The 13,471-nt window shown below is 60.4% G+C and overlaps 2 protein-coding genes and 1 pseudogene across 3 annotated transcripts in view; 1 reads left to right on the top strand and 2 right to left on the bottom strand.

The window, feature by feature from the left end:
• LMAN2L (lectin, mannose binding 2 like) overlaps positions 1-417 on the bottom strand; it is a 5,778-nt gene extending 5,361 nt beyond the window's left edge. Inside the window, exons 1-2 of one of the 2 annotated variants that reach the window (XM_015882918.2) lie at positions 270-417; positions 62-180 (exon numbers count right to left, since the gene is read on the bottom strand). In XM_015882918.2, the coding sequence (XP_015738404.1) occupies positions 62-180; positions 270-390 (240 nt within the window). In that variant the 5' untranslated portion in view covers positions 391-417. The remainder of the gene's footprint in view (positions 1-61; positions 181-269) is intronic. The other variant, XM_015882919.2, reaches the window with a different exon arrangement.
• Positions 418-797: 380 nt separating this feature from the next.
• LOC107323633 (metal transporter CNNM4-like) lies at positions 798-6,870 on the top strand. Its single transcript, XM_015882921.2, has 7 exons — positions 798-2,312; positions 3,878-4,021; positions 4,097-4,240; positions 4,690-4,859; positions 5,422-5,521; positions 6,028-6,200; positions 6,274-6,870. Exons 1-7 carry the CDS (start codon positions 839-841, stop codon positions 6,466-6,468), a joined length of 2,400 nt encoding a protein of 799 aa, XP_015738407.1. The 5' UTR covers positions 798-838; the 3' UTR covers positions 6,469-6,870.
• A 389-nt stretch (positions 6,871-7,259) lies between these two features.
• The window catches only part of LOC107323588, a 6,345-nt pseudogene continuing 133 nt past the window's right edge, over positions 7,260-13,471 (bottom strand).

The following is a 13,471-nucleotide window of genomic DNA, read 5'->3' as shown; positions in this document are numbered from 1 at the left end:
CCACATACCCCCCTTCAAACCCCATACCCCCCATGCCCCCCCATACCCCCCGTTCTCTCACCACTCTGTTCCACACCGCTCCCCACTTGCTCTGCACATCGGGTGTGAGCCGGATGTACTGCGCCATCACCATCGCGTTCCCCTGCAGCTCCCACAGCCCCGCCGTGGCCGATCCCACTCCTGTGGGGCCCACACCGCCGGTCGGTACCGAACCTCGAGGCACCGACCCGTAACTCCCGGCTGCCCCCCAGCCCCGCTCCCCTCCTCACCCTGGTAGGGTTTAGACAACGAGTGCTCCCTCTTGAGGTGCTCCTCCATCTGCTCGGCCCGCAGCCCGCCCAGCGCCACGGCGAGCAGCGCCAGCCCGGCCCGCCACCGGCCCGCCGCCATCTTGCCTCCTCCTCCCCCAAAGCTCCGCGAGCCTATTGGTCAGCGTCTTCCCAGAACGGCGAGGCCATTGGTCAGCTCAATCCGCCTTCCGCAAGATCCTGATAGACGATTCGCTGCGCTGCGTGTCTGTCAGGTGGGGGCGGGGATAACGCTCAGTGCTCCAATTAAAGGACACTTCCTGAGCCCCGCCCCCTTAGTGGGCGTGGTCAGACACAAGGGGGCGTGGCCTGTCTGGCTGGCTCCTCCTAGAACAACGAGGCCATTGGTCAGCTCGCTCCGCCTTCCGCAAGATCCTGACAGACGATTCGCTGCGCGGCGTGTCTGTCAGCTGAGGGCGGGGCTAAGGACTAACTCAAGGCTACTTCCGGCTCATTTCTTAGCCACGCCCCTTTAGTGGGCGTGGCCAGCCCCCCGAGGGGGCGTGGCCTGGCGGCGGGCTGACACCAACATGGCGGCGGGCGGCGGGCGGCGGCGCGGGGGGACCGGGAGTAACACCGGGACCGGGAGCAGCACCGGGACCGGCCGCAGCTCGGCAGCGTCGCCGCCTCCTCTCCTCCCCCCCCTCCTCCTCCTCCTCGCCCTCCCCGGTGGCAGCGCGGTGGGCGGCGGGGACAGCGTGATCCTGGGCATGAGGTTGGAGGAGAGCACCAAACCGGCGGCTCCAACGCGAGGCCCGATCCGTGTGACCGAGGGCAGCGAGCTGCTGCTCCGCCTCTACGGCTTCGGGCTGGGACCGGGCACCGGGCAGCGAGTGGCCTTCGCCGAGCTGAGACCGGTCGGTAACGCCTCCATCCACAACGGGACGTGCCCGGAGCGCTCGCAGGATCTGGTGGTTCAAGGCCTGGTGGGCACCGAACAAACCGGGGGAGACACGGGGGGAGACACCGGGGGCACCGAGGACACGTCGGCGTTGCTTCGTGTCCGGGTTCAGCCCCTACGGAAGGACGAACAGGCCAAGACCTACGTGCTGTGCACGCAGCGCCGGCCCGGGCTGCCATGGCTGCTGCACCGAGGAGCCGACGGCCACATCGTGGTGGTGGAGGAGAAGAAATCGCTGCTGCCCCTTTGGCTGCAGGTGATTCTGATCGTGGGGTTGTTGGTTCTGTCGGGGATTTTCAGCGGGCTCAATTTGGGGTTGATGGCGTTGGACCCCATGGAGCTGCGCATCGTACAGAACTGCGGCACCGACAAAGAGAAACGATACGCCAGGAAGATCGAACCCATCCGGAGGAAAGGGAATTACCTGCTGTGTTCATTGCTGCTGGGTAATGTATTGGTTAATACCACCCTCACCATCCTCCTGGACGATCTCATCGGGTCCGGGATCGGAGCCGTGGCGGCTTCTACCATCGGGATCGTGATCTTTGGGGAGATCGTCCCCCAGGCGCTTTGTTCACGTCACGGTTTGGCCGTCGGAGCCAACACCATCGTGCTCACCAAGATCTTCATGCTGGTCACGTTCCCCCTTTCGTACCCCATTAGTAAACTGCTGGATTTCATCCTTGGCCAAGAGATCGGCACCGTGTACAACAGGGAGAAGCTGGTGGAGATGCTGAAGGTGACGGAGCCTTATAATGATTTAGTGAGGGAGGAGCTGAATATGATCCAAGGGGCTTTGGAACTGCGCACCAAAACAGTGGAGGATGTGATGACCCCATTGAGGAACTGCTTCATGATCAGCAGCGACGCCATCCTGGACTTCAACACTATGTCTGAGATCATGGAGAGCGGCTACACCCGCATCCCCGTCTATGAGGAGGACCGATCCAACATCGTGGACCTGCTCTTTGTCAAGGACCTGGCCTTTGTTGACCCCGATGACTGCACCCCGCTGAAGACCATCACCCGCTTCTACAACCACCCGCTGCACTTTGTCTTCAATGACACCAAGCTGGACGCCATGCTGGAGGAGTTCAAGAAGGGTGAGAGGAGTCGGGGGGGGACGCTGCTGGACTCTGCTTTTCCCTTTCACTGCTGCTTTTCCCTTTCACTGCTGCTTTTCCCTTTTAGTCTTGCTTTTCCCTATGGCGGTGCTACCTGGCTGCTCTCCAGGGCTGGGGCTGCATGGCATGGTGCTCTATGGGGCTCTATGGTGCTCTATGGGGCTCTATGGGGCTCTATGGGGCTTATGGGGAGGGCACAGAGTCAATGCTGAAGATGTAGGGGTGGCTCTGTTTACTCCATAGGCAGCATTGAGGTGGCAGAGCTGTCCCTGCGGAGCTTCTGGAAACACTGGGAGGGTGTTTACGCGCTCTTTGGTTTTAATTACTGGCCCTGGAGGCCCTTGAAATGCTGCTGGGAGTTGCACAGCTCACTTCAGCTCCCTCCTCCAGGCCCTGCTTTGCTCTCCTGGCTTCACACCGGCCCCATAACCCCTCAAGGAGGGGCTGTGAACCAGCCTGGGACCCCACTGCACCCGCTGCCCCCACTGCCTCCCCAGCTCCCATTAATCTCATGGCTGCATCCCGCTGGCAATGGGGGTATTTAGGGGTACGGGGCGGTCGCCTGCTCTTCATGCTGGGATTTAGGGGATCCGGCACTTCCTCCTGCAGCCGGAGCTGTGCTGCAGCTTGGGGCAGGATTTAGCAGATCCGAGCCAGGCTGATCCTTCATGGTAAGAGCCTGGAGGCTGCGCGCTCCGTCCCTGCCTCCCCTCCATGCCCACATTCCCCCTGTACCCCGAGATATTATCACACTCAATGGCAGCTCAGCTCCCCCCCTTCCCAAAAAGCAGAGGGGAGCAGGGCTGCGTTCTGCCACCCCAATGCTGGAGCTGGAGCTGGAGCAGGAGCGGGAGCTGGAGCTGGAGCTTGAGCTGGAGCGGGCCCAGCTGCTGGCGTCGGCTTTCCCTCCTCTGAATCCTCATTAAAGGATTTGAAGCGCGGTGGCTCTGAGCCTCGACGGCCCTTGTTGCTGTTTGCTGCTGGGTCAGAGGTGGGGAGCTGGAACCCCACTCAATGCCCGTCCCCATATTCCTGCTGCTCTTGGTGTGAGCACAGCACAGGGATGGGGTGCTTCACCCCTCAGGCTTTGCTTGTTACGTGGTGGCTCCTTCCTTTCCCCTCACTTCAAACCCTGCATTACAGAAGGGGAAGATCCAAACCTTCACCTGAGCTTTTGGGATGCAGCTTTTGGGGTTCATGGTGTGAGTGGGATCTCTGCCCTTTGCTCTCATCCCCTCTGCACCCATGGGGAGGAATCGCACCGTGACTCATTGGGGCTGGTCCTGTGTGGGTGCAGGTGACACCAGCCAGGTCCTTGCAGCTCACATCCCCTTGGCTGCATCCATCTGGCCAAGCCCTTATAACCACAATGAGGCGTCCCCAGTCCTGCGGGCACCTCTGCCCTTAATTGCTGTCATTAAACGGGGCAGGAGCGCCCAGCCCAGGGCTGGTTCAGGTCGTTATGCCTTTATTGTCCCTGTGCAGGGAGTGTGGTAGGGTTGAGCACTTGTCTGACGTCTGTCTGTCTGTCTGTGTGTCTGCAGGCAAGTCTCACCTGGCTATAGTACAAAGAGTAAACAATGAAGGAGAAGGGGATCCTTTTTATGAAGTCCTGGGAATTGTCACTTTAGAAGATGTGATTGAAGAGATCATCAAGTCAGAGATCCTGGATGAGACGGATGCTTTTGGTAGGTGTGGGGTTCAGCCCCGTGTCCCCTTAACGTGAGAGCCGGGTGCCACCCGCTGCTCTGTCCCTCCAACAGCAGCCGAAGAAAATCGCAGCAAGAAGAGGACGGGCAACCAGAAAGGCAAGAGGGATTTCTCAGCCTTCAAGGACCCCGTCAATGAGCAGAAGGTGAAGGTGTCCCCACAGCTGCTGCTGGCTGCTCACCGCTTCCTCTCCACGGGTGAGTCAATGGCAGAGCTCTGTGTGGCTCCATCACTTTGGTTCGGTTCCCTTCTCGTTGCTCTGTAGCTGAAATCAGGCAGGTTTTGCTGTTTTTCCTGCACTGCTGTTACCCTGCTTGCTGCTGGGGGGGCCCTGCCTGCCCTGTGTTATTGCAGAAGGGGAATGTTGGGGCAGCGGCCTTGTTCTGCTATGAGGATCCATGGGATGGGGATGTGGAAGTGCCATGGTTGGGTGGGAGACCTGAAGGCAGGGAGCTTTGACTATGACACCCTGCTCTCTTCCTGTCTGCCCTTGAGATTGAGGCTTAGGTTTGCCCAGCAGGAAGGTCCCATCCACATTCTGGTCCTGTAGCCGGGTCTGGGGACCTGAGTGATGCCCTATGAGGCTGCTGGAGGTGCCAAACCCGGCCCATAGTTCAGCCCTGACCCCATCCTGTCTCCCTCTCAGAGGTGACGCTCTTCACACCCAACTTCATCTCCGAGAAGATCCTGCTGAGGCTGCTCAAATACTCCGACGTCATCCAGGAGCTCAAGTTTGATGAGGAGAACAAAAGGTCCCCGCATCACTTCCTCTACACCAAGAACAAGGCGGCCGACTACTTCATCCTCATCCTGCAGGTACCGTGGGGTGGCAGCGTCCCCACAGCCCCAGTTGCCCCCATCCCCTCACTGCCCCCTATATCCTACCCACTACCCCCACAGCCCCCTATATTCCCCCCCATATCCCCCACTGCCCCCTATCTCCCCCCCACAGCCCCATTGTCCCCCCACCCCTCACTACCCCCGCCATGAACTCCCCATTATCCCCCTACAGCCCCTATATCCCCCCCCACAGCCCCATTTCCCCCCCAATGCCCCCATATACCCCCTATATCCCCCCATAGCCCCATTTCCCCCCCCAATCCCCCCTATATCACCCCCATTTCCCCCCCAATCCCCCTATATCGACCCCCATTTCCCTCCCCCACTGCCCCAATCCATGCCTCCCATCTCCCCTCTTGTCCCCCACTGCCCCCTAATATCCCCCCAAAGCCCCATTGCCCCCCTGCCCCCCATCCCCTTATATGCCCCCATTGGGTCCCATCGATGTGACACCCAGGGTGCTGCCCATCACCCATCAGCTCCTTCCACCCACCCCAATGCAGTGTTACGGGGCCTGACTTCTGCCTCTCCATTGCAGGGCAAGGTGGAGGTGGAGGCTGGCAAGGAGTGCATGAAGTTTGAAGCAGGAGCCTTCTCCTACTATGGGGTGATGGCCATCAGCCCCCCTCCTGTTTCAGGTGAGCACCCCAGGGTTCCATCCTGCCCTGTGCCATCAGCCCGTGTCGTGTTGTCCCCCTCTGCCCACCCATCCTCAGCCCTTGGGCTGTTGTTTGCCATGTTGGGAAGCTGAGTTACTGGGTGTTCTCCATGTTGGGAAGCTGATTTATTGGGTTCCCTCAGCATCTCAGGCCTTGTTAACACAGCACTGGTTCTCATTCCATGGGGCTGCATTGGGGATCAGGCAGATCCCGGTGCTCCTGCAGGAGTAAAGGCAGTTCCTCAGCCTTTGAGGGGACAGCACTGAGCTCCTGTTGTCATGGGGGTCCTGCATTCTCTTCCCCCCCCTTTTATCCCACCTGTGGTGCAGCACTGAGGGGCTGCATCCATGGGGTGAGGAGATACCAGCCCCCCTGTGCCTCATTCATCCATCACCCCTTCCCTTCTGAGCCCACCTTGGGTCTGGGAGCAGCCAAGGGACCCGAGCAGCCCCTGAGCCATCCCTGACCCCATCCCCATCCCACAGAGACCCGCTCCCCATCCCACGTCAGCGGCCTGAACCGCTCGGCTTCTCTTTGCCACGAACGCTCCGACTCCGTTTCATCCCCCGTCGGCGGCAGCAACAACCAGCTCAGCCCCGCGGCTCCGTACGTGGCCGACTTCAGCGTCCGCGCTCTCACTGACCTGCAGTTCGTTAAGGTGAGGTTTAACGGGGCCGGGTTGGGACGTTGTGATAACACACGTGTCTTATTATGGGTTTCCTTTGGTCCAGATCACGAGGCAGGAGTATCAGAACGGCCTGACCACGTCCCGCATGGACAGTTGTCCCCAGTCTCCGGACAGCGGATCTCCCAAACCCGATGGACCAGAGAAAACGGAGCCGGCGGATGAAACCACGAGTCTGTTGAACGAGAGGAACTGCCTGGGCCGCCGCAGCACCCACGGCCCCATCGAGAACTCCATGTGAGCCGCCCGTGGGTCGGGGCCGAGCTCCGCATACGGTTCCAATGGGAGCAGCCACGATGATGATGGAGGAGGGACAAGGCCCAGGACGGGCCGGCAGGACGCGGAGCCGGAGGGTCCCCATGTGTGTGAGGCTGAATCCTCCGCTCGCTGCAGCTCAGGGAGTTCAGGTCCCGCAGGCCGGGGCCTCCTCCTGCCCTCAGACCCAGCGCCGCCATCTTTGCTTCCTTCTTCCCCCTCCATCATCCACCTCCACCCCTCCCCAGCCGCCCCCCCCCCAAACATGATGGAAGCGAATTGAGGAGGGGGGGGGTGTCGATGTGACTCAGGGAAGTGCTGCAGCCCCGGGGTGGGGGCTCGGGGGGGGCACAAAGCTCACACAGCTCGAGACCAAAGGACGGCAATGGGGGGGTTATCTCAATAACTTAATGGCGGCGGGGCGTTGTGCTTGTGATGGGGGGGGTCCCAGCTTTATGAGCCCCCCCCCCCCCCCATTGCCGTCCTTTGGTCTCCGAGCTGTGTGAGCTTTGTGCCCCCCCGAGCCCCCACCCCGGGGCTGCAGCACTTCCCTGAGTCATCGATCACACCCCCCCCCTCCTCAATTCGCTTCCATCATGTTTAAGGGGGGGGGCGGCTGGGGAGGGGTGGAGGTGGATGATGGAGGGGGAAGGAGAAGAAGGAAGAAAGATGCGGCGCTGGGTCTGAGGGCAGGAGGAGGCCCCGGCCTGCGGGACCTGAACTCCCTGAGCTGCAGCGAGCGGAGGATTCAGCTCACACACATGGGGACCCTCCGGGCTCCGCGTCCTGCCGGCCCGTCCTGGGCCTTGTCCCTCCTCCATCATCATCGTGCGCTGCTCCCATTGGAACCGTATGCGGAGCTCGGCCCCGACCCACGGGCGGCTCACATGGAGTTCTCGATGGGGCCGTGGGTGCTGCGGCGGCCCAGGCAGTTCCTCTCGTTCAACAGACTCGTGGTTTCATCCGCGGCTCCGTTTTCTCTGGTCCATCGGGTTTGGGAGATCCGCTGTCCGGAAGTTGGGACAACTGTCCATACGGGACGTGGTCAGGCCGTTCTGAATACTCCTGCCTCGTGATCTGGACCAAAGGAAACCCATAATAAGACACGTGTGTTATCACAACATCCCAACCCGGCCCGTTAAACCTCACCTTAACGAACTGCAGGTCAGTGAGAGCGCGCGCTGAAGTCGGCCACGTACGGAGCCGCGGGGCTGAGCTGGTTGTTGCTGCCGCCGACGGGGATGAAACGGAGTCGGAGCGTTCGTGGCAAAGAGAAGCCGAGCGGTTCAGGCCGCTGACGTGGATGGGGAGCGGGTCTCTGTGGATGGGGATGGGGTCAGGGATGGGTCAGGGGCTGGCTCAGGTCCCTTGGCTGCTCCAGACCCAAGGTGGGCTCAGAAGGGAAAGGGGTGATGGATGAATGAGGCACAGGGGGGCTGGTATCTCCTCACCCCATGGATGCAGCCCCTCAATGCTGCATCCATAGGTGGGATAAAAGGGGGGGGGAGGGCAGTGGCGGGACCCCTGTGACAACAGGAGCTCAGTGCTGTCCCCTCAAAGGCTGAGGAACTGCCTTTACTCCTGCAGGAGCACCGGGATCTGCCTGATCCCCAATGCAGCCCCATGGAATGAGAACCAGTGCTGTGTTAACAAGGCCTGAGGTGCTGAGGGAACCCAATAAATCAGCTTCCCAACATGGAGAACACCCAGTAACTCAGCTTCCCAACATGGCAAACAACAGCCCAAGGGCTGAGGATGGGTGGGTAGAGGGGGACAACATGACATGGGCTGATGGCACAGGGCAGGATGGAACCCTGGGTGCTCACCTGAAACAGGAGGGGGCTGATGGCCATCACCCCATAGTAGGAGAAGGCTCCTGCTTCAAACTTCATGCACTCCTTGCCAGCCTCCACCTCCACCTTGCCTGCAATGGAGAGGCAGAAGTCAGCCCCGTAACACTGCATTGGGTGGGTGGAAGGAGCTGATGGGTGATGGGCAGCACCCTGGGTGTCACATCGATGGGACCCAATGGGGGCATATAAGGGGATGGGGGGCAGGGGGGCAATGGGGCTCTGGGGGGATATAGGGGGCAGTGGGGGACAATAGGGGAGTGGGAGCATGGATTTGGGCAGTGGGGGGGGGATATGGGGTCATATAGGGGGATATGGGGGGGATATGGGGGGATATAGGGGGGATATGGGGGGGGATATGGGGCTATGGGGGGATATAGGGGTTATATAGGGGCATATGGGGGGATATGGGGCTATGGGGGGGGATATAGGGGCTATAGGGGGTTAATGGGGAGTTCATGGCGGGGGTAGTGAGGGGTGGGGGGACAATGGGGCTGTGGGGGGGAGATAGGGGGCAGTGGGGGATATGGGGGAATATAGGGGCTGTGGGGGTAATGGGTAGATATAGGGGGCATTGAGGGGAATGGGGGCAATGGGGGCTGTGGGGACGCTGCCACCCCACGGTACCTGCAGGATGAGGATGAAGTAGTCGGCCGCCTTGTTCTTGGTGTAGAGGTAGTGTTCTGGGGCTTTCTTGTTCTTCTCGTCAAACTTCAGCTCCTGGATGACATTGGGGTGCTTGAGGAGCCGCAGGAGGATCTTCTCGGAGATGAAGTTGGGTGTGAAGAGCGTCACCTCTGAGAGGGAGACAGGATGGGCAGAGCTGAACTATGGCTGGTCTGGCACCTCCAGCAGCCTCATAGGGCATCACTCAGGTCCCCAGACCCGGCTACAGGGCCTGGATGTGGATGGGACTTCCTGCTGGGAAACCTAAGCCTCAATCTTGAGGACAGACAGGAAGAGAGCAGGTGTCACAGTCAAAGCTCTCTGCCTTCAGGTCTCCCACCCAACCATGGCACTTCCACATCCCCATCCCATGGATCCTCATAGCAGGACGAGGCCGCTGCCCCAACATTCCCTTCTGCAATAACACAGGGCAGGCAGGGCTCCCCCCAGCAGCAAGCAGGGTAAGAGCAGTGCAGGAAAAACAGCAAAACCTGCCTGATTTCAGCTACAGAGCAACGAGAAGGGAACCGAACCAAAGTGATGGAGCCACACAGACTCTGCCATTGACTCACCCGTGGAGAGGAAGCGGTGAGCAGCCAGCAGCAGCTGTGGGGACCCTTCACCTTCTGCTCATTGACGGGGTTCTGAAGGCTGAGAAATCCCTCTTGCCTTTCTGGTTGCCCGTCCTCTTCTTGCTGCGATTTTCTTCGGCTGCTGTTGGAGGGACAGAGCAGCGGGTGGCACCCGGCTCTCACGTTAGGGACACGGGGCTGAACCCCACACCTACCAAAAGCATCCGACTCATCCAGGATCTCCGACTTGATGATCTCCTCGATGACGTCCTCCAGCGTCACCAGCCCCAGCACCTCGTAGAAGGGATCCCCCTCACCCTCGTTGTTCACCTTCTGTACAATGGCCAGGTGTGATTTCCCTGCAGACACACAGACAGACAGACAGACGTCAGACAAGTGCTCAACCCTACCACACTCCCTGCACAGGGACAATAAAGGCATAACGACCTGAACCAGCCCTGGGCTGGCGCTCCTGCCCCGTTTAATGACAGCAATTAAGGGCAGAGGTGCCCGCAGGACTGGGGACGCCTCATTGTGGTTATAAGGGCTTGGCCAGATGGATGCAGCCAAGGGGATGTGAGCTGCAAGGACCTGGCTGGTGTCACCTGCACCCACACAGGACCAGCCCCAATGAGTCACGGTGCGATTCCTCCCATGGGTGCAGAGGGGATGAGAGCAAAGGGCAGAGATCCCACTCACACCATGAACCCCAAAAGCTGCATCCCAAAAGCTCAGGTGAAGGTTTGGATCTTCCCCTTCTGTAATGCAGGGTTTGAAGTGAGGGGAAAGGAAGGAGCCACCACGTAACAAGCAAAGCCTGAGGGGTGAAGCACCCCATCCCTGTGCTGTGCTCACACCAAGAGCAGCAGGATATGGGGACGGGCATTGAGTGGGGTTCAGCTCCCCACCTCTGACCCAGCACAAACAGCAACAAGGGCCGTCGAGGTTTTGTGATCAGAGCCACCGCGCTTCAAATCCTTTAATGAGGATTCAGAGGAGGGAAAGCCGACGCCAGCAGCTGGGCCAGCTCCAGCTCCAGCTCCAGCTCCAGCATTGGGGTGGCAGAACGCAGCCCTGCTCCCCTCTGCTTTTTGGGAAGGGGGGGAGCTGAGCTGCCATTGAGTGTGATAATATCTCGGGGTACAGGGGGAATGTGGGCATGGAGGGGAGGCAGGGACGGAGCGCGCAGCCTCCAGGCTGCTTTACCATGAAGGATCAGCCTGGCTCGGATCTGCTAAATCCTGCCCAAGCTGCAGCAGAGCTCTGGCTGCAGGAGGAAGTGCCGGATCCCCTAAATCCCAGCATGAAGGAGCAGGCGAACCGCCGTACCCCTAAATACCCCCATTGCCAGCGGGATGCAGCCATGAGCTTAATGGGAGCTGGGGAGGCAGTGGGGGCAGCGGGTGCAGTGGGGTCCCAGGCTGGTTCACAGCCCCTCCTTGAGGGGTTATGGGGCCGGTGTGAAGCCAGGAGAGCAAAGCAGGGCCTGGAGGAGGGAGCTGAAGTGAGCTGTGCAACTCCCAGCAGCATTTCAAGGGCCTCCAGGGCCAGTAATTAAAACCAAAGAGCGCGTAAACACCCTCCCAGTGTTTCCAGAAGCTCCGCAGGGACAGCTCTGCCCACTCAATGCTGCCTATGGAGTAAACAGAGCCACCCCTACTTCTTCACTACTATCTGTGCCCTCCCATAAGCCCCATAGGCCCCATAGAGCCCCATAGAGCACCATGCCATGCAGCCCCAGCCCTGGAGAGCAGCCAGGTAGCAACCGCCATAGGGAAAAGCAGCAGTGAAAGGGAAAAGCAGCAGTGAAAGGGAAAAGCAGCAGTGAAAGGGAAAAGCAGAGTCCAGCAGCGTCCCCCCCGACTCCTCTCACCCTTCTTGAACTCCTCCAGCATGGCGTCCAGCTTGGTGTCCATGGAAAACAACGTGCACGGGGTGGTTGTAGAACTTAGTGATGGTTTTAAGGGGGGTGCAGTCGTCGGGGTCAACAAAGGCCAAGTCTTTGAACATAGAGGATGTCCCATGATGTTGGATCGTCCTCCTCATAGACAGGGATGCGGGTGTAGCCGCTCTCCATGATCTCAGACATAGTTTTGAAGTCCAGGATGGCGTCGCTGCTGATCATGAAGCAGTTCCTCAATGGGGTCATCACATCCTCCACTTGTTTTGGTGCGCAGTTCCAAAGCCCCTTGGATCATATTCAGCCTCCTCCCTCACTAAATCATTATAAGGCTCCGTGCACCTTCAGCATCTCCACCAGCTTCTCCCTGTTGACACGGTGCCGATCCTCTTTGGCCAAGGATGAAATCCAGCAGTTTACTAATGGGTACGAAAGGGGGAACGTGACCAGCATGAAGATTCTTGGTGAGCACGATGGTGTTGGCTTCCGACGGCCAAACCGTGACGTGAACAAACGCGCCTGGGGGACGATCTCCCCAAGATCACGATCCCGATGGCTAGAAGCCGCCACGGCTCCGATCCCGGACCCGATGAAGATCGTCCAGGAGGATGGTGAGGGTGGTATTAACCAATACATTACCCAGCAGCAATGAACACAGCAGGTAATTTTCCCTTTTCCTCCGGATGGGTTCGATCTTCCTGGCGTATCGTTTCTCTTTGTCGGTGCCGCAGTTCTGTACGATGCGCAGCTCCATGGGTCCCAACGCCATCACCCCAAATTGAGCCCCGCTTTGAAAATCCCCGACAGAACCAACAACCCCACGATCAGAATCACCTGCAGCCAAAGGGGCAGCAGCGATTTCTTCTCCTCCACCACCACGATGTGGCCGTCGGCTCTCGGTGCAGCAGCCATGGCAGCCCGGGCCGGCGCTGCGTGCACAGCACGTAGGTCTTGGCCTGTTCGTCCTTCCGTAGGGGCTGAAACCCGGACACGAAGCAACGCCGACGTGTCCTGGTGCCCCCGGTGCTCCCCCCGTGTCATCCCCCCGGTTTTTCGGTGCCCACCAGGCCTTGAACCACCAGATCCTGCGAGCGCTCGGGCACGTCCCGTTGTGGATGGAGGCGTTACCGACCGGTCTCAGCTCGCGAAGGCCACTCGCTGCCCGGTGCCCGGTCCCAGCCCGAAGCCGTAGAGGCGGAGCAGCAGCCTCGCTGCCCTCGGTCCACGGATCGGGCCTCGCGTTGGAGCCGCCGGTTTGGTGCTCTCCTCCAACCTTCATGCCCAGGATCACGCTGTCCCCGCGCCCACCGCGCTGCCACGGGGAGGCGAGGAGGAGGAGGAGGGGGGGAGGAGAGGAGGCGGCGACGCTGCCGAGCTGCGGCCGTCCCGGTGCTGCTCCCGGTCCCGGGTTACTCCCGGTCCCCCCGCGCCGCCGCCCGCCGCCCGCCGCGCATGTTGGTGTCAGCCCGCCGCCATGCCACGCCCCCTCGGGGGGCTGGCCAGCCCACTAAAGGGGCGTGGCTAAGAAATGAGCCGGAAGTAGCCTTGAGTTAGTCCTTAGCCCGCCCTCAGCTGACAGACACGCCGCCAGCGAATCGTCTGTCAGGATCTTGCGGAAGGGAGCGAGCTGACCAATGGCCTCGTTTGTTCTAGGAGGAGCCAGCCCAGACAGGCCACGCCCCCTTGTGTCTGACCACGCCCACTAAGGGGGCGGGGCTTCAGGAAGTGTCCTTTAATTGGAGCACTGAGCGTTATCCCCGCCCCCACCTCTGACAGACACGCAGCGCAGCCGAATCGTCTATCAGGATTCTTGCGGAAGGCGGATTGAGCTGACCAATGGCCTCGCCGTTCTGGGAAGACGCTGACCAATAGGCTCGCGGAGCTTTGGGGGAGGAGGAGGCAAGATGGCGGCGGGCCGGTGGCGGGCCGGGCTGGCGCTGCTCGCCGTGGCGCTGGGCGGGCTGCGGGCCGAGCAGATGGAGGAGCACCTCAAGGGGAGCA

Source organism: Coturnix japonica, chromosome 22, assembly GCF_001577835.2.
Source record: "Coturnix japonica isolate 7356 chromosome 22, Coturnix japonica 2.1, whole genome shotgun sequence".
Taxonomy (NCBI): Eukaryota; Metazoa; Chordata; class Aves; order Galliformes; family Phasianidae; genus Coturnix; species Coturnix japonica.
Note: the sequence above shows the minus strand (reverse complement) of the source record. Positions and strands in the feature narration are given on the sequence as shown.